The sequence below is a fragment of the Diprion similis genome, chromosome 12 (genome assembly GCF_021155765.1).
Source record: "Diprion similis isolate iyDipSimi1 chromosome 12, iyDipSimi1.1, whole genome shotgun sequence".
In the NCBI taxonomy this organism is placed as follows: domain Eukaryota; kingdom Metazoa; phylum Arthropoda; class Insecta; order Hymenoptera; family Diprionidae; genus Diprion; species Diprion similis.
The window spans coordinates 10,618,642-10,642,616 of NC_060116.1; the positions used below are offsets into that span (position 1 = coordinate 10,618,642).

At 43.1% G+C, this 23,975-nt stretch overlaps 2 protein-coding genes across 2 annotated transcripts in view; one reads left to right on the forward strand and one right to left on the reverse strand.

Moving 5' to 3' along the window:
• Positions 1-362: 362 nt before the first annotated feature.
• LOC124413646 (lachesin-like) overlaps positions 363-23,975 on the forward strand; it is a gene marked incomplete at its 5' end in the record, with an annotated part of 57,453 nt that continues 33,840 nt past the window's right edge. Inside the window, one exon of the mRNA XM_046894367.1 lies at positions 363-500. Within this exon, the coding sequence (XP_046750323.1) occupies positions 363-500 (138 nt within the window). The remainder of the gene's footprint in view (positions 501-23,975) is intronic.
• LOC124413388 (zwei Ig domain protein zig-8-like) lies at positions 13,076-17,106 on the reverse strand. The gene is made up of 6 exons (XM_046893926.1): positions 16,695-17,106; positions 16,060-16,217; positions 15,270-15,480; positions 14,723-14,873; positions 13,970-14,118; positions 13,076-13,682 (listed from the first exon to the last, which is right to left on the reverse strand). The coding sequence occupies exons 1-6, from the start codon at positions 16,819-16,821 to the stop codon at positions 13,582-13,584; spliced, it is 897 nt and encodes a 298-aa protein (XP_046749882.1). The 5' UTR covers positions 16,822-17,106; the 3' UTR covers positions 13,076-13,581.

Sequence of the window (23,975 nt, forward strand, 5' to 3'; positions counted from 1 at the left end):
TGCTTGCCCAAAATGTGATTTGTATAACCCAGCACTCCAAGGTAGCCTCACTAAATCATACTCTCGTGAAGTTACTCTCACACTCTCTCCTCTCCTCCATCCTCAGCGCAACCTGAAATTTTGAAGAACCGTGTCCTTATACCTGAAATAAATGCCTCACAGTGCAAATGGCGGTGGAAATTATGTACCATTTATCTTACACCATAATATAGTGGTGGTTTCACGCTGATACATCCGGTCGTTCGGGTCCTTCGAAGGTGTGTAACATGCCTGGCGAGACGTGTAGAGCAGGAGTGATCCAGTGATCCTGAGAGAAGGTAAAGGGAGAAAGGAACCGTCGCGTCGGGGGCATTTCGTGACATATATTACCCCGGACAGGCAGCAGCATTAAGTACTCCGAAGTGTCAGCGGGGGCCGAATCTCACCCTCTTGGTATCGTTGAACGCGTCAATCTAAATCTAAAGTCCCGACACCCGAGCCGGCGGGTGTATAGCTTATGGGTGGGTGTATCCGTACCGGCTGGCTACGCCATTTTACTCCAGGCCGGTAAATTCCTCTCAGATTTTAATTGCCGTTGTGTTAATCCGACAGTGTTGCTCTTCAATTACTGCTATAGCAAAGTTATATGTATGTATATGTAAATGCATTTATTTGCACGAGAATTAAAGGCCGAGAAGGTATGCCCACGCTGGATTTACGAATCGATTGAAATACAGCAAGGCGGAATTAATTACCTGCCTAAAATGGCTTTACGCATTTATTCGTGAGGTTGGGGCGGAAGTTGGAACGCGAACATCGCGAGAAAGCATTTGAGTAAACAAGAGGTTTATAATTAATTATATCTTATGATATCCTCGCGCATTAGTGAAAGGTTAGTTTTAACTGAGAGTTTAGTTAATTAGAATTAAGGTTAATTAGGGTAGGAAAGCGGCCGACCATTAATGCCAACGTAGTCGAGATTACCCTTAGTTCGGTCCTTATTCCTTAACCACGTCCACGAATCACCCGCGTCGCTGCTTGAAGTTACCTCCACACGATGCAGACTCCATCGCGCAATTTCTTACCTGATGGTGTATATAAGACTTGACACAAAGTCAAAGTCTTCTAACTTGTCTGGCTGACATTGCGATGTAATTTGTGCACAACGAGAAAATTTCCGAATATTCCTGTAATTAAACGGTACGTGCCAAGCCAGCTGCTTCAATTCTTCCGAGCTTATAAAAGCCGACCTGAATATCGTTTCCCGATCAATTTTATCCAAACGAAAATAATATCTCTTCCGGAGATTTATTCAATTCTTATAATACGTCATGCAAAGCGATGGATTGGTTTTACTGGAAATAAAAACATGTTTGCTTTGCACAACGCGTTGGCTGATGTATGGAAATCGCACGAACGCTACTTCACGTTGTTTTTTCTGGTCATTCATAAAACATAAGCAACGAACGTTGAGTGAATTACTTCGATTCGATACCGATGTACAAATACAGGTGTAAAAGAAAAAACGAAACGACACCTGCGGTATAAAAATTAATTGTGAATGCTGCGAATCTATATTAATGCAAGTTTTGGTTCACTAATTTCAGCGTGAGCTATGTAAAGTAATTGAGCAGCGTCACGAACAGAGGCTAAGGCGTATTGGGGTTGTGCACATTATGTCTCACCCCCTATCTACCTACATCAGACAAGAATACACACTTGAAGAAGCGAAGGTGGATACGCGCGATATTAGGACGAGGCGTAGCAGCCGGAGTGGCAACGTTGGCTGGGAGAAGGCGAAGTTACTTGGGTTCCAATATGGCCATTGCTGGTCGATGTTAATGCGATTAGCAAGTGTACTTAATGTCCTACAGACACGTACACAGACTTTGAGAAACACGTACGAGAGAGCGTCGCGCACACAGAGCAGCTGGTGGTGTCAAGCCGTATATGCATGGTATAGTATAAAACAGTAATCGCTTACAGTGCAGTTACGAGGTAAGTTCGATAATCGATTTAGGTACAGTTTCGGAAGTACCCCGCCGCGCTACCACCCTTCGAGAGTTAGGTTTAAACCTAGTTTAATTAAACTGCGGCTTATTGGATGTACAGCTTCACTCGGGTCAAGCATTTTCAAAGAAGAAGGAACGCGGGTCCGGTTATAGAGATCAAAGCAGTTCATGATACTGCCAGATAGTACCTGTCCAGTTCAGCCATGGCACATAGCTCGGAACTCACTATTCAAACCAGAGTCCAAGGATCAAGAAAAATTGGGACTCGCCCACGTTTCCTCGCGGCAGGATCACTGGCGCTGGAGGATTCGAAAAGGTCTTTCACCCTCTGCATCTGTACATTCGATATCTCACCTGCAACTAGATGCGTGCAGAATCACGGTGAACCTTGGAGCCAGCTACTATTTCTGTAGGAAACTTAATTACGCTAACAGGCAATTTATCAGCCAGATTCAACATCTTTCATTTGTCTTCTCCACCCCTGTGACACGGAATTGTGACCTCGACGAGCTATAGGCGAAACCTAATGCCGAAGAGACCTTTCGACGAAGAGCATTCGACCCTATTCTAAACGCGGTCAAAGACAGACGCCAATCGTGACTCTAATATGAATAATTTTTATCCTCAGTTTAATCCCACCGACGTTTTCTGGATTGACTTACCAGGCTTGATTCGAGGCTCGCGCTTGCGTAACGAAATGCGAAGAAGGACGAAGATGGAAGAAATCCCGACGCTGCGGAGGAAAAAGGTTCGGAGCTCGGTGCCTTTGCAATTTAGACCCACAGCCAGAAGAGACTCATTAGCACTTTCATCCACAAAACTACCCCCGATCCCTGACTCAAATCTCAATTACACACCAGGGATTTTTTACCGATGTCACTCGCGAATGAAAAGCACCCTTTTTCGATGCATTAACAAGCCAGGCCGACTCTTAGGAAATGCCTAAAATTACTTTTAGGCTTATTAACAGTCATTGACGCAGTCTTTTGTGGCTCTCTTCGTGCATACTGATTCACGCTCGTTCTTTCTTCTCTATAGAACCTAGACTTTAGAGTATTCCGGCTGCTGCAGCTGCAGCTCCTTTAGACGAATTGCATTTCCCGTTCACGGCGCTCAAGTAAACCGCGGCGCCGTTTTATCAAGTAAATAGATACGTGGATACAGATATCAGTCAGAGCTTTGTCGCCTTGCAGTTGCACTGACGTTGATCAAAGTCCGACGACGAATCGAAGCTTCTAGATTCGAGTGGAAAGCCTGCTCCAGGTTCTCTTTTATCATGGAGAACGCGAATCGAGCTTCTCATGCATGTGCGATATGGACTTTTTCAGGATACTGGGTGTGCCAAAAGTTTTTTACCCTCCAATCTCTGCATCGTTATCAGACGTGAGATTATTAGCCAGGACAAAATCGCTACTTATCCTCTCGTGTTGTAGAAAGGATGCTCGACTTCTATCAGGACATTCCACGCATGCTTCATTCCGAAAAGTTCATCTTGATATGAAATAACTGATGCGGAAAATTTATCTAATTCCAAGGAAAGTTTCTTCCTGCTCTTAACTATCTTTTGTTGGCTTTAATTACTCGATGGCCAGAGCTGCCGTTAGATTAGATAATTTTCATCGCCTGTACAGGTAATAGTATTTCAATTACAGCTAATAATAACTTATAATTCTTCAACTTCGGTGTGCAACTTTTCCGTCACAGACGAAAATTGCAGTGCCATTTAACTAAATTGATGTTGTTCACCTACCTGGGTATTATTGACTGTTCTCGACTCCGGAGTAACCATGGGAGACGCCAATGTGGAACTTAATATAGTCCGCGAAGTTAATAATTGATTCCGGACGATACGCTTCGAGTGTAATCAAAACTCGACTCAGGTTACCGTAGGCAAAGTGGTACGGAAAGGTCAGTTATCCATTGCCTTACCAGACCTCAACCTGAACCCTCGGAACTACTGCGTACCTAGGCAATATCGCTGCACAACTACTGCCAAGCACGATCCTAAATTTAATCGGAATGGAGTGAAAATTGATGAATTCATGGACCAAGTTTTCACGGACGGTTTTCCGAAAACGCCTAATTCCTAATTGTTTGGTGGCGAAACTTGAAGTAAAGAAATCAAACTTTTACGAAACAGCAAAGTTTCGAATGGTCGTAAACCCAACACCTCAAAGTTCCGAAATGCGAGATTCCGAAAATTCAATTTACGATCTCGCAAAAATGTAAGGAAAGTAAAATTTGTAAAATTAATAGATATTTACACGTATAATACGAGGGTGTACAAAATCAGAAAAATCGGAATGACTGGGATTCCGAACAAAAAAATTTCAGAATTTCAATGTTTTCGATTTCTAAACTTTCTCATTTTCGCACTTTCGCAACTTTGACTTGTCGGAGTTATACTCTTTCGGCATTTTGTCCTTCCAGAACTTTGCACTTTCGGAACTTTGAGCATCGGGTTTCGGACGATTCGAAACTTCGATGCGTTGTCGAAGTTCAATTTCTCAACTTTTAATTTCTCCACCAAAAAAATCGAAATTTGGCGCTTTCGGAACTTGTCAAATTCGGAATTTCAACTCCGCCTCAATGAAATCCTGATGAATTCTGCGTGACACCTGATAGCGTAATCCGACATTCAATTACCTTGATTGTTAGTCAAGACGGCGTGTCAGGTTCCACAACGAGACACCCATACGTAACGCACCACCATACTCAGAAGTTTGCTGCTTCCAAGTCACGAGTCCTAGAATATCTGCATGCAAAATGTACTGAAATCAATATTCAGCTATGAATTTGTGATTTACTGGGTGCAATTGAAATCCGGAATTGATCTGAAGATAGTACAACCATTTCGTTCATCACAAACCGATCTTGAGACACCTAAAAATCACAATCTGAAGGTCAAGTTTCAGTATAAGTAGATATACAATATCCATATGTCAAACTTTTTCTGCATGTCTGGACCGTTGAGATTCATCGGCACTTGCAAGAGTCAGAAATATTCCAGGAGTCTGAAACGTAAGTGGATATCGCTGACAGTACAAACGATCTGATTGAAGGTGGTCATGATCTATATTTTGAAAATCTGGTATAAATCGAAGTTCGCCATGATGCGTTCTCAGCTTTCCTTTCCTTCAAGTGTAACCCGACAACCAAGCAAGTGCCAGAATGTTTATTCAAAAATTAAGTAGGTACAGACCAGAAACGAGTCTCCAATAACGCCATAAAATTACCACTTCGAGAGCAATTAAAGGTACGATATGATATTTTTATGTCTGTTCGGATTCGCTGCTTCCGTAGGATTATTTGACAAAACAATCTTCTCTCCTTTAAGATTTCCCTCCAGCTCTTGAGCTGCGGCTTTTCTTTCTGGGGCTGAATGGACCATTTTTTCCTGCTACTCAAGGCCTCTTTTCTGCGCGTTTTATAACAAATCGCGAAGTCCCTGTTACCAGCCATTTCATGTCTTGCAGTTTGAAACTCGAGTTAATTGATCGGGAGATGCCGGATGTTACCGAAGGATAACGACCGTCGACGAGGGTAATGGCCGTAGTCATCAGGTGACAATTATCCCGTTCACACCAACCACCGCTACCCGTCTCTATCCTCGGTAAACAAGGATGTTTTGATCCTGCGAATGTGTGCTCGGGGCGGTTCCGGTCATTGAACTTTGCGTCTCGTATTTTCATTAATGCATGGATGTTATTTATTTTTTTCTCTCCAAACGCAGTTTATCGCTTTGAAAATCGAACTGGGGAAAAAGTTAAAAAATAAAAATGTATAAGCCAAAAGTTGGCCGATAAAAGAAGCGGAAGAAAAAAGAACTGGGTAGAAAAGAAAGAGAGAGAGAGAGGGAGAAATAACGGTAGACGGTTGAACTCTCGAGTTCTAGTAGAAATTGCTCCGTATTTTTGATTGTCTTCAGAGTTTCGCATAAGTTTTCCCTCGAAGGGATGAATTGCCAATATTTTCTTCTGTTCCCTGCACTTGTTTCTGGGGAAAATAGCTCCGGCAACGCCACACGTATAATAAGGTGCCTTACACTTGGAATGAAGGAATCAAACAAAGGTTCCGCCCTCTTTGAGTCATTCCACCTGCCAGATTTATAAACGTTTTCAATTTCCATTCTATCAATATGCCTGTTTTGCAGTTTTCGTTTTTTGGCTGTTTCGGCTTTTCTTTCACCCACCTTAAACCTTAGTGCTTCAAGTCAGAAGTAAGGTCGAAATCAGACCCATGATTGAATTTTCGTTTAGGGTCGGCCAATGGCTTGATATTTTCAGTCGACAGCACGCGTTTATGTTGAGAAATTCGATGGTTAAACGTTTGCACCTTTTTTCATAGGTTTTCGCGGCGTTTTGGCGCGTCAACAGCTTTCAGTTTTACGACGGCCACGTCCACGGTTCCTTTTATACCAACTTTATCTTTTTCTAGGTTAATGCTAATCCGAAATCATGGCGTGTGAAGAAAGGAGAAGTCAAACAAGCAAAGCGAACCGAGCTCCGGTGGATATCCAACGGGTGCGAAAAGGATGACGAATCTGTTTTCTGGGGTGTGACTTATGCAGCGGGCTATCGCTTGAAAGAGGCATAAGGTCTCCTTATCGATGACGGAAAGGGATTGGACATTTTCCGCGTAACTAACGCCTCATTGGTTCCGGTTATCCGCTCAATTGTGTAAGCCGTCTTCGCGAGTGCAAATTTTTGGTGTTACGTATTTTCTTCGACCCATTTTTCACCCCTCTGCGCAGTTCCGCAAGCCGGCCAAGTATATAATGTTATTTGCACGAGCTTGCGACTTTTTAAATACATCTTCAACTCTCTTTTAATCAAACAAGAAGCTCGAAGAGTTTCTTTGAGCCACCATTGTCAGTGATTAATTATTCGCAGAGTTGTTGTCAGAGACCCAACGACAGGAGCTTAGGATCTAATGGTGGATATCGTGACAACAGGCTGAGAAAGGTCCGCTACCGAGTATAAAAGCTCAACAGTTTCTTTAGATATCCAAGCTACTCTCACGACTGAGTTGATCTTTTTCCTATCGCGTTACGCAAGATTAAATTTAACATCCGTTCAGATAAGAAAGATTCCAGATATTGTCAAGAGAAATAAATTGCCTCGCGAAAAACGTGCTTACTGAATTCCAGACTCTACCGTTTCACCTAAAACACTTTGCAAACTTTTACCAACACTTTGTTATAATGAATTTAAATACACTTCGCTTCTCGTCGGTTTCAAAATCCCTTACATAAAGCGGTTTCCGGTGATTTCTAAATTTTATCCCTTGAATCTGGTTAACAAGTTTTACCGATTTAGCTTACCCGACGTTTATTTCAAATTCTTTTCTACCCTAGTGTTTCATCGTCTTATGAACAAATGTGATTGTCTTCGGAGATTTTATAAGTAAGACTTGATGCGTCTCAAATCCGAAATTCATCGTCTCTAGAGTTTATTAAAATACAAGAATAAACACCGGTGAAAAATGAAGTCGTCTCGTTGTTAATGTACCTCTCTGATTTGTTCGTCTTCTTTACTCTCAACTGTGCTTTTTTTCTTCTTTTCAGCCCACCTTTTGATGCCATGTCTACAAAAGCACTCGGAGAAAGTATCCTTGAGATAAGATTTTATAAAATGAGGCCGGTTCAGAGCCACACTTTGCTCAGAGTCGTGCAACTTGTTCTGTGCTTGGCACTCGAGCTGAACTAAGGAAATGCAAGTACAGTCGATGCCATCGACCCTTGGTTGGCAGTGAGCTTGAATAGATTCGCTAACCATCTTCAAGTTTTCGCCGACAATTTTATTCCAAACTTGTACATTTCACAGATTTAAACTGAGTTTATTAGTGGACTTAGTTTAATAAAAAAAAATCGCGACCAAATCAAATATATAGAAAACCATCCGAGTTTCGGACAGTTTCGTTTTATTATCTGTTTTTTCTGATTGGAGTTACCCAGGTAAACGAGCAGGCATGACTACAACAGAATTTCTGTAAAGTGAACCAACAGGCGTGATTCCTCGAAGGAGATTTTTTATAGATAGAACTCTCGCTGGCACTCTGTAGGTCTTATTTTCTCTCTTTGGTATCTGAGAGTAGAAAGGAAGCTGCTAGGATCCGGTCCGGAAATAATACGAAGGCTTATTAGTGTCCGAAACTCGTGGATCGGCGGGGCTCAGACAGTCTGACAAAAACCCATTACAGCGTCCCCTGAATCTTCTGGAGTCCGTAAGTCTGCCTCACTGCCATCAATATACTTAAGTATATGTTATGCAGTGGAAGCTGTCCGCATTTAAGAAGTAAATAATTGTACACCCATGCGAATCCGAAAAGAAAGGCCGGAACTCGACGTGACTTCGAAAGAACGGTCGTTGACTAATGGAGGTTCATGCATTTTGAGGGATTCGTACGTGCAGCTTACATTTTCGTGTTACGGATGGACCAAGAATTATGTTTAATAAAAAAATGCAAGAGTTCTTGGTACTTCGATAGCGGTACGAAGTCTTAGAAAACGGGAAAGACAATACTCGTTACACTATCGGTTCAGCTGTCTGTAAGTTTGTACGGTTAGAGGGATGTATGTATTTAGTGAAGTGCACCACACGTGGAAGTTTTATTTCAACGTAAAGTTTGTACGGTGTGTATGTAAAACAGCGCGATCTCCTGCAGAACGGTATATACGTCTGTATGTTATATGCATGATAGGTGCACACGTACACACATAAATCGGCGACAATAAAAGTGAACTGCAGTCTATGCATCGTAAGAAAACATCTTTGTTGCACGTTGCTACTCTCGAGATGCAATTGGAGAGAGGGTCGAACTGCAGTCTGGCCTTTTGTAACATTACAATTCGAAATTGTGAAAACTAATCGATTGCCGCTTCTCGTTCCACATCCATGGAGCTCTGCGTGTTTGCTATGAATACTACATTCGCAGTGATTCCCTCCGCGTTTTGTCCCTGAAAAATAAAGCAAACAATATTCCAATCGTAAAGCTGGAGGAGAGTTTCACATTTATTCGTATGTGGATGTATATACGTATATATTGTATATATACGTCGGTATTATTTGTCGTTGGAAAATACACACGCGAGCGACTCCTTTTTCTTACTCTGCAAATGGATTAGACCAGCGAGAAAAAGAGAGAAATTGAGAAAGCGCGAGCTGCAGGATCGCATCGACGACCTACTCCTGCTCCTGAAAAGCCGCTCGAGATGCGGCTGACTCAACCGCGACTTGCACTACTCGAGTCTTCCCCCGATACACGGCTTATGCAGACGTTCTCCAACTTGAGTTTCCGCATCCCGGGCGAACAGGACGCGGCACATAAACTCATCGGGTAAAAAGCGCGACCCTCGTTTAATCTCAGTTTTAAAAGGTAAAAAACGGTTAACGACGTGTACGCAATACCTGAACGAACGCCGGTTGAGAGGGTGGCCGGTTCCAAATTAAACCAGATTTTTTTTTGCCGACTAAAGCCGCCGATTCCATATAATTCGCTGAGTGCTGAACTGCAGGATATCGAAATTAAACCTAAAGCTTCACGGTGAGAAAGGTGCGAACTTGCATCTGGGTGCAATTTTACGTGAGATCTTGAATTCGCAATGAAAATTACAGTGAAATGTCTATATGTATACACGCGGGAATTTTCACAGCGTTCGATTCTCCCTTAGCAAATATCGAGGGCTGCGAAAACTAGATTCGCTTTTGCGAACGTTGGTTCAATAATTGCGAAGCCTACATGCCCGCAGGGCTATGAACGAATTTGAAAACGCATTTCCCCAGTTTCCTGTACAGCCGACTATCCTGTATCCAAACAAACGTAGAGCTCTCGAAATGCAGTAGAAACGGATGAAATTATCCGCGGGATTACGTAACTACACACAATTTGCTTGACTTGAAAATCAATAACAAACTCAATTAAAAATTGCAATTTGATTTTCCGTTACCAATTTACAGCTCGGAAGGGTGAAAGCTGTCGAAATTTCATCTCGTCATTTTCCGCACAGAAATATGAGAAAATTTTTTAAGTTTTTACGATATTTTCAACCGTTAGAATATATGTACCGTAACATTCGTTGTAAAAATTCTACTTTTCTTTTCTGCAATAGCGTATTTTCACGAATTTTTTACTCGAGGAAATTCAAGTGGCTTAACACGCACCCGGAAGACAATACTTCATAGGACATTTCACGGAATATTTGACAAGGAATTCACGCGAATAACTGTGTATGTTCGCAAGGTCACCCAGCTATCCCATATAACTGTTTTACAACCCTTCATTTTATTTTTCCGTCGCATCGCATCGCTTCAAAGTTTCGGAGAAATTCTCTTACACATTTAAGAAAGAAACGTGTCGCCGTATCCACTCTCACACGTTTCCACCCCTCATACTAATGCTTCGGCATATCGACATTTTTGCTGTCCATCTAACTGACCGTGTATGTAATTTCACTTGCAACCCATCCGAATGACGAACAACATCGTCATACTCCAATCAATCGGTCATCCTGATCATCCCGATCACAGCGTGCCGCTGGCTTCACCTTGGGACAAGCTGGTTTTAGCTCGTTAATTTTAATTGCGCCAGTTTTCCATCTCACGAATATCGAGTTATATATTGTGCTGAAAAACGTATTATATATTACGCGTCGAATCCACCAAGGGATGGGTCCTTTTACCTGTCGCAATTCTGCCGGCACAAAACATTTGTGTTTTCTATTGTGTTATAATTAGCGCCCGGGGTTGGAATCTGTCAAACTATTATTTCAAATTATCAAGTTATGTTGTGTTATAATCATCGGAGTTGTTTTGAAAATCCGCTCGTTAAAGAAGTGGAGAGGGAGATAACATATACATGCAGCTAGTATACTTCAATTTAGAGGATTTTCATATGAATTTTACACAGAATTTATACAATGACTTTATGATCCAAAAGTCACTAGATCTGCACCGAGCCTTCATTAAAGGAACGAGAATTCTCACTTTTTTCAGTCGTTGTCTTCCTAATTAATATTACATCCTCAATAATGGGGTTAAGACTTGAGTTGGGAACGCAAATAATGTTATATGCCGAAAAAAATCTACATAAATACTCAGTATATATAAAATCTAACGGTACGTCAACAACCCTTATCCAGGATGAAATTCCTGGGAATTGGAGGGAGGCGAAAGTTCTCTGACCAGTAACACGAACGACCATCGTATTTACCTGTCAAGTATATCATGCGAGCCGACATCCATATGCATGATTTTGTCCTGTCAGTAGTTGGAGATCCTCCGAGAGCTATAGGCGGGAAAAGGGGTCTCGTTAAAGGGGTTTGACGGGTTTCGGGATCCGGGATTCGGGATTCGGGATTCGGGAATTTCGCATCTCGAGACCCTATCGTTCCCTTTCCTAGGATATGCCGCAGTGTCAATCGCGGTCAGGACCGAAGGTACAAATGCGAGCTGACTGATGCAGAGCGCAGAGATTCGCGGATTTTGGGTTACGGGATGGCTCAGGTAGATAAAGTTTATTCCCGAAATTTCCTCGCTCCTGCAGATGCGTGCGGCGATCGGATAAGGACGCCGCGGTTTCACGGAGGATCAGGATCACACATTCACATATATATATTACATGTATGTATACGTATAGTACGTATACGGTGCGATGCGTCGCCAGAAAATTTATTCATATTTATAACCATTACCCCTCGTTCATTGAAATTCAACGGGAGCGTAACGTGATCCATTATCTTCTCATCGAAGATTCATCTCCGCCAGTTCACCCCCGCTCCACCACCCCCGCGCAGCCTGCATATTCCCCCGAGATCAAAGCGAGCCAATCTCAGACCTTGAGCATGGGCATAAATTCCAGGTAAGCTTCCGCACCCGTAGAACAAGGCATGATGTTTATTCGTAGAAATTTGATAACCATTATCCTGCAATTTGGCACAAGGTGGTACGACGCTACGTTATGTGCGGGAGTAATATTGCACCGTTGAACAACCGAGTTCCACATACGTTATACGGCTGTGAGCAGGCTGCACATATTCTATCTGTGTGTGTATAATTTACCCGGATGCCCGTGTATTTGCCGCGCAACGCACACGGTCTTGCCGAATGTGTTTCAAACGGCATAAAGCAGCCTGTTACCATAGTTGTGTAGTACATACTCGGTAACTATACGTCGAGTAGAGTGTCGTGGCTATCCCCCAAAGCCGTGTGGCCAATGTGCATGAATTTCCATCGCACACGGTCCGTTCGCGAAACTACTATATCTAGGTTTCGCGGTGGACACCTAACCGCGGCTTCCTGGTGATTTGCATGAAATGAGGCTGCCTATACTCTACACGTTCTATCCCCGGTCCCGAGACAACGTAACCGCACGTATACCGCAGCACCCACTTAGCGAATACACTATATACTCGAATTCATGGAAATATAAAGTTTCTCAAGCTCTCACGTCTAGTTCAAGCAAAAGTGAACAGCAGCGGCGAACGGTCTGCACAACTTCCACGGTACCCATGTGTGATGCACCGACCACGCAATGCAGTCTGCGACAAGTTATTGTGCTATTTTGGCGCCAGTAACAGGCTGTCGGAGCGATAATAACACCCGGCGATTATAGTCGCGATGTCGGTTACTCGTCTAGCGACAAACCTCTCTGATAATGGCGGTCTGCCCGCGCGTTACGTGTGGGTGATATAAAATTTTGCGAGCTTTCTGCACACGGGCGCAAGACTAGAGCTCTGGATATAATACACATATAGATATAGGGAAGAAGTTAATTGGGTGTTGGGAATGGGGAGTAAATATCCCGAGGGATCTGGGTCAACTGTCATGGGGGTACCTATGGTCAATCGACTGCCATACCTGCGATCCTTTCTGCAATCATGGGGAACCGTTTTCTTCTCTCTTTATGTATGTTCACGGAATGAAAGTGCGCGGTATGCAATGATGCCGCCTTCGTGCGATTCGTGATGGTCAAGTTTCAATTCAGGATTTGTAGGTTCGATTCTTGGATATATAGGTATATGGTACTTGCTATATTCCAATGACAAATAATAATTGTATTCAGTTTTATTATCGGTTTTTGTGCTATATAAATTTTACACTGGGAATAACAAGGATAAATAAAGATGAAATAAAATGAAAAAATTCGATTTAAAACGGACTCTTCCGTTGATCGTTGATATACATACATATAACTATGTATAATATTTCACTGGATCGCGTGCAAATTACAATACCTGTGTAATTACTAATCTCCATCGTTCCTCGGATTCACGCGCACTTTTGATTACCGGTAAACAATGAAGAGTTTCTTTATCTCTTCTCTCTCTCTTTTTTTATCACTGTCCGATCTGCGGGTTCGTTACAGTTTAGTAGGCTTTCATTAGCATCGCTAAGTCACCGCCACGCGAACCTCCTAAATCACGGTGGCGGACACCTTCCGTGCAATTTGCCGTTAATCACAATCATTTGAATATACACTTTGGTACACTGTACACACCCGAGTCACGTAGCTTCAGTTCAGGTCGATTGGATTTCAATTGGTTTCAATCGAGCTGACGGCGAGAATTACGGTCGGTTTACCCCCGGATCGCTCATCTCAGCATATTCCCAACGAAGGGGGTGAGCAAGGCGAGGAGAAGTTTCGGCGTAATTCCGCAGCCCCCACCGTGCTGCATGGCGGCCGGATGCTCACCTGCGACAAAAATTTCAATTTCAACTCCCGACTGTAGGACCCGCAAAACAGAATTATTACGAGCTCCCACTTTATTTAAACCCCGGCCCTTGTACAACGCTCGGTTAAATTTATGTGCCAAGTGTCGCCGTATTTATAAAAGGCGCTGCAGGTAAACGTCTTGTGACCTCGAATATTCACGGCCCCGTCTTATGAATTCCTTCTTATCTATACCGACTGCTGAATTACTTCGACCAACAAATCACATTCACGCTACGGATTTAATTTTCACCTTGATAAGAGCTTACCGTTCAGAACGTGGACGACGACGCTTGCGGAAGCTGCGTTCTTCGGCACGCACGAATAGTTCCCGCTGTCACTCAGCTCGGCCTTGGTAACCAGCAGTTTACTCGTTGTACCGGCCTCCGACTTCTCCGTAACCAAGGATACTCCACCCCTGTTAATTACAACGAACGTTACCATTTCGTCCCTCCTTCACGATCTTGGGATTTATTTACGGGACTATTTTTTCTCTTCCAATTTCGACAAATATAATATTCAACGAAATTAAGATCGTGAATCGTCTCGACAAATTCGAAGTCAAATTCCAACCTAACGCATCACGCATTTAATCACGCTCCGTGCAATACTGGAAGTAACATGTTTTTTACACCTATGTATTGTACATATAAGTTAGAATTTTGTTCTCCAAATCAACTGGTTTTTAAAACTGATCTTAGATATCCTACAATCACGTCAATTTACGTACAAATGTATAAAGAATGTCAAGTTTCTATTGTTTCATCGAGACAAAGCAAAATATGAGGCATTGTAATGGAAAAAGTGATAGATATCAGAGGTAAAAAAATTTTAAATTGATTTAGCACCCGTTCGAGGTTGAATACTGGTCATATTTTTATCGCGCCAGATCAATTGTCGAATTCCATCTCTACAGGGAATTTTTTTCAACAATGAAATTCGATCTAAATCTCAAGTGAATTGACGCTACGTGTATATTGAAAATTATATTAAGTTACCGAAGGGAGAAATTAGAAACGAACCTAGGGCCGTCAAAGTCAATCACGACACCGGCATGATACCACAAGACGCTGCTTGGTGGGGCGGCCTGAACGTTGACGGTACACGTCAAGCTGATGGTGCTTCCCTTCTTAACGTAAACTTCCTCGGGACCCCAAATCTTGGCTTGAGCGTCTGTGACAAATTTTTTGTGCGCCTACGTGAACTTTAAGAAATTTAATAAAGCAGCGTTGTCATGTTGTGTACGTAACCTACACGAATCATTCCTCGTGGTGTAAATGAAATTACTATCTAACTGTTAGCTGTTCCGCCATGGAAGTTTAGCTGTGAGATAAAGCGCACTGCCTGGAACCTTGCGAGAGCTTAGAGAAACTAGACTGCAACATTCCCAAGAACTCCGAGCGGCGGAACAGACTTTGTAAGACCTTAATATCCAATCGCACGGAATTAGTCAAGGTACTCGCGAACTATTTGAGGAGGTTTCAGCATCTTCTGAGAGACTCGACTACACGTAGACGCGCAAGATGAATGAGCTTTATCGATATACTGTAATTAGAAACGGGGGATCACCTTGAACGTTGAGCATAATGGCCAAGTGAATCTTCGGCTCAGTGTTCACCTGGCACTCGTAAATCCCGGCATCTCTCTGCTGAACATATTCTATTTCAAGGTCCCAATCATCTGAGGCCTCCGGATGAATAACGGCGAACCTCTGGTCAGTGGTGTAGGTGAAGATCGAGGAAGTCAGAATGTGGAGATCCCGCTTGCGCATCCAGGACACCTGGGACACAGTATCACTGGTTGCCAAGAGGAAAAATCTTCGACACCACAGGCGCTGACCTGCATTTTAATCCGACTTGAACAACTCGCGTTACAATAACGTACATCCACGATAGACGGAAGTCATGATTTTTTCTCGCAATTAGAAAAACGCAGAAGGAGTACTTGGCAGCTGCAGGATCAAAGATTGAACCCACCGAGCGTAAAGCTGGTCAAGCATGGTTGTACTAAGGGTTTCCAGACCAGACCGCGTTACATTCGTCATTTTATTTCAGGAACTTTATACGGCAGGACTGGTATACATGGTACTTGACATTATTAACGTCCGTCTATTTACCTCCGAGTGCTGTTATCGAGAAAAAGGGCATAATATAAAATCCCTCGCGGGTCGGGTTACCCTGCCACTTCTGCCCAAAATGGGGATGACACTTTCCTCACCGGGTGTAGGGTATTCGATCCCTACGATCTGTTCAAATACCGAGACATTTTCAGATCCTTGAGTGCAAAAAGTTTCGACAAAGAACCTGGGCTTTTTGCTGCGTCACCTTTGACACTCTAGTTGAGAAGGGCGGAAACTTACCGTCCGTTCGCCAGGATGCTTGACTTGACAACGCAACACGACAGACTGACCCGCGATTGCTGTCACGTTTTTTGGCGAAACGTCTGGAAAGTACGTCTTCTCCGTAGAGTGAGTCAACTTCTGGATATCCCCCACCGCGTTCTGCGGGCTGGTTCCAGCTGCGGAGTAACATTTTGATTGAGGAATTGGAAGCCACATGTGCCCAGCCGCTGGGGTGTGCACACTTGGAATCTCGAACAATTCATAATGTGAAGCTTGACAGATTATTCCAGCAACTATATGAAATACCATGACCGCGTATGTATACAAGACCCCGAGGCTCGGAATTAGTCTTCGGGTAAAACCGGAGACCGTTAATCACTGTTGGCTTTATAGCGACCGCAGACTACCGCGTACTCTAAATTAATTCCAACTATACGCGCTTTGGTCCGGCGACCGTAAAACGATCCGATTAAATACCCAGAAGCACGAGGACAGAGAGAGAGAGAGAGAAAGAGAGATCAAGAGATCGGAACGTTCGACGGAGAGTTTACCTGGAATTTAGGAGGACAAAGGGTGTCCATCACCGCGAAATCAACTCTTAAAACGATGAAAATCTGGAGAAATTTGACACAACACATTGACAATTCACGCACCTATGGCACCAACTCCGGAACCGGATGGATCTCCGTGAAATATGTAAGCCGTCGCTCCCAGTAGCGCGAAAGTCACCCTCAGGACGGCCATATTTTTCTGTCGATTCTTTCCCCAATTGTCATTCATTTGGCGCTACAGCTTGATGCACCATGTGTTGAGCTCCAGGTGCACTCACGCTCAACCGAACAAACCGAATTCCTTGTCGGACATCCCGACCACTAGTTGCCACTCGGTGGTATTCCGCAACGCTGCGCCCGAGGGCGAGCGACAATTGATGGACGTATCGTGCGGGGCGATTGGCAATTTGAGCGTACGTCGTTACGCCGTCTCCTCGCGAAACGTATCCTGGCAAAGAAGTATCCTTCGCCTACTCTTCACCGAGACGAATGACGCTGCACGCTGCACTGACATTATTTTCTTTTCTTTTTTTTTTTTTTTTTTTCTTTTCAAAATCCTTCTATTATTTTCTCGAGATTATATAATTCTTCCTGTGCGTCTTATATATATGCGGTTCACGTTCGCTCGGATCAAAGGAATTGGGCTTAAACCGCGACGATCGAGAGTCGTGACACGTGATATCGTGTCCCACTGAAGGATTATACGCTCACTCTTTGACCCCACAACGTCTAGTTAGCATAACAATTAGGCTTCCTCCCACTTCACTGGTTGCCGACAAAGCTTTTCGCTTGATATGACGTTGGATTGGTTAACAGATCTGATTGCTGGATTAATTCGCCGACATAACACCACTGCGGGAACTTTGCACTCTACCAAAAAAGTAGGGCAATACTTTTCACCACGTGTTATAGGAAATTGAGAATCGATTTGGCATGAAGAAACACTGACAAAAAAATACCGGAAACTCTACGATGAAGCACGATGTAACACGCGATCACGCTTCGCAAACAATAATCACCAATCCCTTCTCGCTTTATTGTTTCACGTGGAGATGCGCATCTCCTTCACTGTTAACGTTTTTCGGAAAAAAATAATTAACTCCGTCATCGCCGTTGGCAGGATAGCGGGGGTCGCGCGCGTTCGCCAGACTGAAATTACCGCTCCTCCTGCAGGAACAGACGTTCGCACAGAGGAACGCGCGCTGCATGTACCGGCTTGGCCGAGCCGCGTTTGCGCGCCCTGAACCACCTTCGAGTCCTTCGCCCTCTCCCTCGTCGCTTGTTCACCCTGCCAGTACCACTTGCAGAAGGTCCTTTACTTTCTCACTGCATATCCTAGCACCTTTAGGACCTCACTGCCGCTCTGTGTTCAGAGCTTGATGAGAAAAGGGTTCTCGAGATGCGCGGGCTCGTTCCGAAAGGATCACCTCCTTGATGATCCGAAATTACTGCACTGGCTTATATATGCCATTCTGTTTTTGATTAGTTTTGTAACGTGTAGGTATGATCGTTCAGCAAAGATGAACTCTTCTATCTATATTTTTTACACACGATATGAAATGTGATCATGTATTGGAAATACCGATACGATATGACTCTTCTACCCTCCAATATTTATTGACGTCTCTTTTTCCTCTGAAAAGTTCAAAGCCTAGAGTTTCCCAATTTACTGTGTTTGACGAGCGCCTCTTTTTGGGCAAACGAAAAATACTCTCGTTGAAGTCTCTCGCTCTCTCTCTCTCTCTCTCTCGTGTAACGGGGGATTCTTTCTTCATATGGGCTGATTTTATTACATGTATACCCTCGGGTCTACTTGTATCAAACGTATAATATACGGTGTTCAATACACTTGAAATGAAAGCAACGTCCTTTCAACCAAACCAATGCTAATGATTGACCTGTCGATACGCTTTTCTGGTACGTGCGCTGGAAGTTGAATAATAATTACAGGAATTGTACCACAAGTTAACCGCAACCTTGAAAAATGACTAAAAACTCTCCAACATGGTGTTACTATGATAATAATTATTCTAACATCAACATCCGTAACACCGATATTAGAAGGTTTTTCATGAGCAATCATGGGCACACATATATCGGATAAAAAATTACGACACTCTTATTCTTATACTCATGCAATGAGCGGACTAATTGTAAACTGTTTCTTCTATGTTTTTTTACAATAAAGGGAGCTCTGAATGACCGAAAAAATAAACAAACAACAAGAAATGAAAGCGCATTGACCAGTGTTATCCATGATCATCAGCAGTTGGAAATTTATGGACGAATGATCTAATTTCCCACTGTAGATACTGAGCCCGAGCGTCTCGTTCTGCAGTCAACATGGCAGAACTCGCAGTTTACTGTATTATCGGCCGATTTCTACCCCTCCATGTACGCCAATCTACCCTGCCCAACGTTGCCAAAGTCGGGAATTCCCTAAATCGCGATGTTTCCTTCAGCTCACCACGCTAAGTACCTTGTCAAGACTTCTTTATTATAGTTAGATTCCCACATCGTAGATGGCCGCAGCTTATTTCTTAGCCTTTATATAACCACCGCAATTTTTCCAGTTCAAATCACCTTCCGAGGCACAGATATCATCCCCTATAACCATTTATAGTTGGGCACGTTCATAATTATGTAAAGTATTCAATCAACGTTGTTCAAGGCTGCAATTAGGCTCAGAAATCTAAATGGATCCTGATATCACGTAGGTCAATATCCGTTTTTGAATATTTTTGTCTTTACGATATCTTCTGACCAAAATCTTCACTTTTGCTGATCCCGGGGATGACATTCGACCACCTGAAAGCTGATCTTATCGGAACTTGATCGGCTGACCAAGAGTGGAATTGCAGTGGATTCACCTCGAAGGTGGGGGCAAGCTGTCCATAGTATCCCCCACTGGAATCTGAATTGCAAGCGACATACCTAACGCCCCAGCCGAATACCTTGTTGCGATCTCACATAGTTCAGGATACCGTCTTCATATTGAGCTTCGAGTAATGCCACTAGAGCTTTTGAAAAGGTTAATTAACGCAAGATTTGATCGTCACTGTGACGTAATTACAGCTTCTCAGTTTCCAGCAAATTGATAGACATCTTTTCATTTTAAATAGCTCAAGAAATAGCTGAAAGAGAATCAAAACTGCATACTCTAAGCAGTTCTTCATCCCTCGATTAGCAAGAATCGAGTTCCTATCTTGAGTAATGAAAATCTTGTACCGACTGGAATTTACTGGGACATTGGAACAAGCTATATATGCTGCGGTGAGGTCATCTTCTGTGATAAAAATTGACATAAATATGCATAAACAATCGGGCATCTGAAGTGCACCTTATTTCATATCGATCGATTTTCATGAAGGTGAAAGTAAGTCAGTTCTTATTTTCACAATCAACTTGTCTCAAAGCATGTGTAGGTATAACTATAATTGTAATCCTGAAATCGGTTGAAGTTCAACGAAACGTGTCAGCAAATCAACGGCACGATAGTTACCATTCCGAACTTTATATATAATCCATATCACAAAGAAAACGATTTCGACATCCGTCGTAATGTACGTCAATATAAATCAAACGTTTCCCAAATCTGATCGCAAATTACCGTCTAAAACCATGGCCGGTAAACGTCAATCACATGTCGATCCCAAAACTCCATAACGCAACAATAATTCGAAAGGTCTATATCGATTGTCAATTTCATATACTTAATATATGCCATACGTATCCACATGCGATCCACATGACGAACAAGTTCGATCCCTACAGGGATAAAATATGCAAGAAGTTTAAGTCATGCCTAACCTACCCCAGAGCATCCTGCCACAATGGGACCGAGGTGCAGGACCCGATGCGAAGGGTCGGGCAAGGGTTGCCTCTGAGAGAGTGAGGGAAATAAAAAAACGGCGGAAGGGGATGCGGGAAGAGTGGGAGCGGTAGGGAAATGGAGAGGGGGAGGAAAAGGAGGAGGGGGAGTCTCGCGTGGCGCAGGATTCCAGGCTGCAGAGGGACCGGAGAACGGGAAGACGGTATTCCCGGTTGAGCGCAAATGGTTGAGCTTGCGCCGAAAGCGTACCGCGCGAAACGAAAGCCGACGGTCGTGTCTCGCGTGGGTTACTATTCCCGACCGGCGATTCCCTGACGCCTCGAGTCCTGAGTGTGACCGGCGCATCGCCAGGTGTGTGACTGCTGCTTGAAAGCTGCGGAAGGACTGGTGAGGAAGAAGTTGGTGCGGTTCGGTGTCGGAGCTGTAATACCTGCACCTGGGAAGCCGCGTGGTTGGAAGGGTAGCGCTTTTCATCCCTTGGGAACCGGTTCGTCGTAGAGCTGCTTTTGAAGAGGCGCATCAACAGATATGCCGTCGCCGACATCGGCGATCTGCCCACTTGATCTTGGCGCTTAACCAACAGGTGTTTTTTTTTTACTGGTGAGTAAAGATTTTTTTTCATAGATCTTATATGGTAGTATTAATGGTCGATTAACGATCCATCAAACTTGTAAATGCCAAGTCAAAACTGGGCTGTGAATTGATTCGGGGAAGTTATTTTTGGGCCCATTATCAACGGTGGATAATTGTTGTTGCTTTTTTTTTTTTTGTTGTCCCCTTGTTTTTCCGTGTCACGTACTAGTCAGTTTTTATTTTCGTCGATATCGTTCAGCGTTGCTGGCTGGAAATTATACCCGAGGCGAGAGGATAAACCCCTGACAAGTATTGTTATTGAATTCTTCTTTCATCGAATTACAACTTTCCTAGCGAGCTGAAAGCTTTCATTGAATTTGATTCTCCTGGTCTCGGTGGAGCCTCTTCCTCGTCCTCTTTTTTGCTGTCCACATTATTCATATCTACGAGACTGAGGACGTGCTGTTGAAACACTTGTTTCGTCGGTTGCTGATCCGATTCCAGGTTCGTGGACCACAAGCAATAATATTCTATCTTTGTAGTATAAAAATTCGATCTACTTTTATTTAACTTGGACACAACGTATGGAATTGACAAAATTTTGACGAGGATGTTAGGTGGCTGTACTTCGATTCGATTTATGCACGCGTTTGAACAAATTTACGTTTTCATTACATCGAGGTAATACGGTGCTTGAAACGGAGCTTGAAAGAAAGTAGTGGAGATTGCATTCATTTTACTACCAAATGTGTTCTAATTTTTAATTCAGACGATTAATCGATTGTGTGCGATAAAAAACGGTTCGTCTAAAAAACAAGGAGCTGCAATACGATGCTGCAGAGTTTCAACCTCACCAAGCTGCTGACGAATAATTGTGGGCCTTGTGACTGTAATATTTAAACGTCCGAATTTCCAAGTTCAAGTATTAAATGAAAAGAATAAACTCGGGCAATGCTGATAATTAATCTTCGATCGGATTACACTAGTCGAGGAACGTAGATACACCGGGAAAATCGAATTGCGAAAATTAAATCACATTTGCAGAGAAGAAGAGATAAAATCAGGAAAAGCACCTGAGTGTGCAAATATTAGTGCCTCGATAAAACCGCACTCAAGTGTGTCGCGGTTGCTGCGGCAGGAAATAGGTAAACAAAAGTGAATTTCTCCCTGGTATGAAGTGAGCAGCGGGAGCTATCTAAACGTGCAAAATGAGGCTCGTGGAAAACTAGGAAACAGAGTCTACGACCATTTAAGGTTTAGAGTCGAAACAGCAACGCAACGGAGCCAGAGTTTCGTAATGATATTTGTTCAGCGCAGCGGAGCTAATGCACTGCAAACAATTACATTTATCCCACCTCATCCAACCTGATCTAACCACCACTGGCCGACTTTCCTCTCCTAGACTCCTGGAAACCTACCTTAAAACCAGGATATTTTCACTCCGCAGCTACAGAAATTTGTCGCGAAGTGTTTCCTCGCATACGTGAGCGATGAGCTTGCACGCGGAAATACTTGCGCCAAATTGAGCAAAAAAAAAAAAAACAAAGGAAGACTGAAATGAATATCAAAAATAAATTTTCATAGCTAATGAGATATTTGATTAAAGAAGACATTTACTTTATCGATTTCGTGCACAGTTTGAAGGAAAAATTGTTATCCTTTTTTTCATGAACTCTCATAATAATGATCATTCGAAAAGCAACGAACGGCTTAAATTACTCCTTGCGTCTCGATCGGTGTAAAGTTTCTGTATAAACTTCAGGATATCGAAATATCATTATCTGTCCGTGCGCACGAATGAAAACGACAGCATTGGGGTCGTCACATCGTGAGCATGGGGTATGACGGGGAGAAATTGAGTGTTGAACAAAGATCGTTTCGAAATTAAAATCGTTCAGTCTTCAGCCCATTTCGTATAATATAAGCCGTTCTCATGCAATGGACCATGGCCGAATTCCCGTTGGACGAAATGGAGGCACGGTATTATTATATCCGTATAGGTACAGCGGGTATTAGATATTAGACCTATAATGGTTCAGGGCCTTATTGTTTTATCAGGAGGTAATCGCAGCCTCGGCAATTCACGGACTTCGTATCTTCCGCGACCAACCCACGCTGTTTAATCTCTCGAAGCGAGCTTGCGGTTTCGCATTGCAAGGAACGTTCCGCGAGAAACCATCGTCGCAACTGTGGACGTTAAAAATCACGACAATCGTAAAGGTCCCCGGTCACAAGGCAAAATCTTACCCGACGACCTCGTTTACCCCCTCCCCTGTAGCTTGACTATGGTTCTCCCACTTTGCACCCCCATACCAAATAACCCGGTACTTTGCGGGCGGGATACAAGCCAGCTTGAACGAAGTAAGAGGGGAAAAAATAGAAATAAAATAAGTGAAAAGGAGGAAGAAAGAGGCTGCAGCGGTACAATTGCCTGCTGCACCTGTTTGCGATCTGACTTTTTACGGTATCCAGTTCCGCCAACATTTTCTCATTATTTTGTCTTGTGCAGGATTCTACGAGGTATTTACACGTGCATGGGCTTCAGAACTGCGCGGTCAGAGTCCACTTTTTTCTTATTACTTAATAGTCTATTTTGCTCCGCTCGTCCAACTAGTTAATTCAGAACTCGTTCGAGCAACGAGTTATGTGCTTTGAGATCTGCTTAAAAGGTTGTCAAGTAAAGTCGTGCGTCAATTGTAGAGCATGCAAGTGATATATAATGAGTGTATAACTTGGGGCTATTGAACATGATTGAGGAAATTTTCTTATGAATTACTTTAACGCTTATTATACTCATTTCTATTCATAAAAGAAACTGCACGTAGAAATACTTTGTGTTTATTTAACTTGAACTTTAACAGAGACAAATGTTCGTCACATGGAACGAGATTGTAGGTATATACATACCTACTATACTTTGATTATTCAATATTCAGACTGTCCATGACACTTTTATTTTTAGAAATCGAGATAAAACT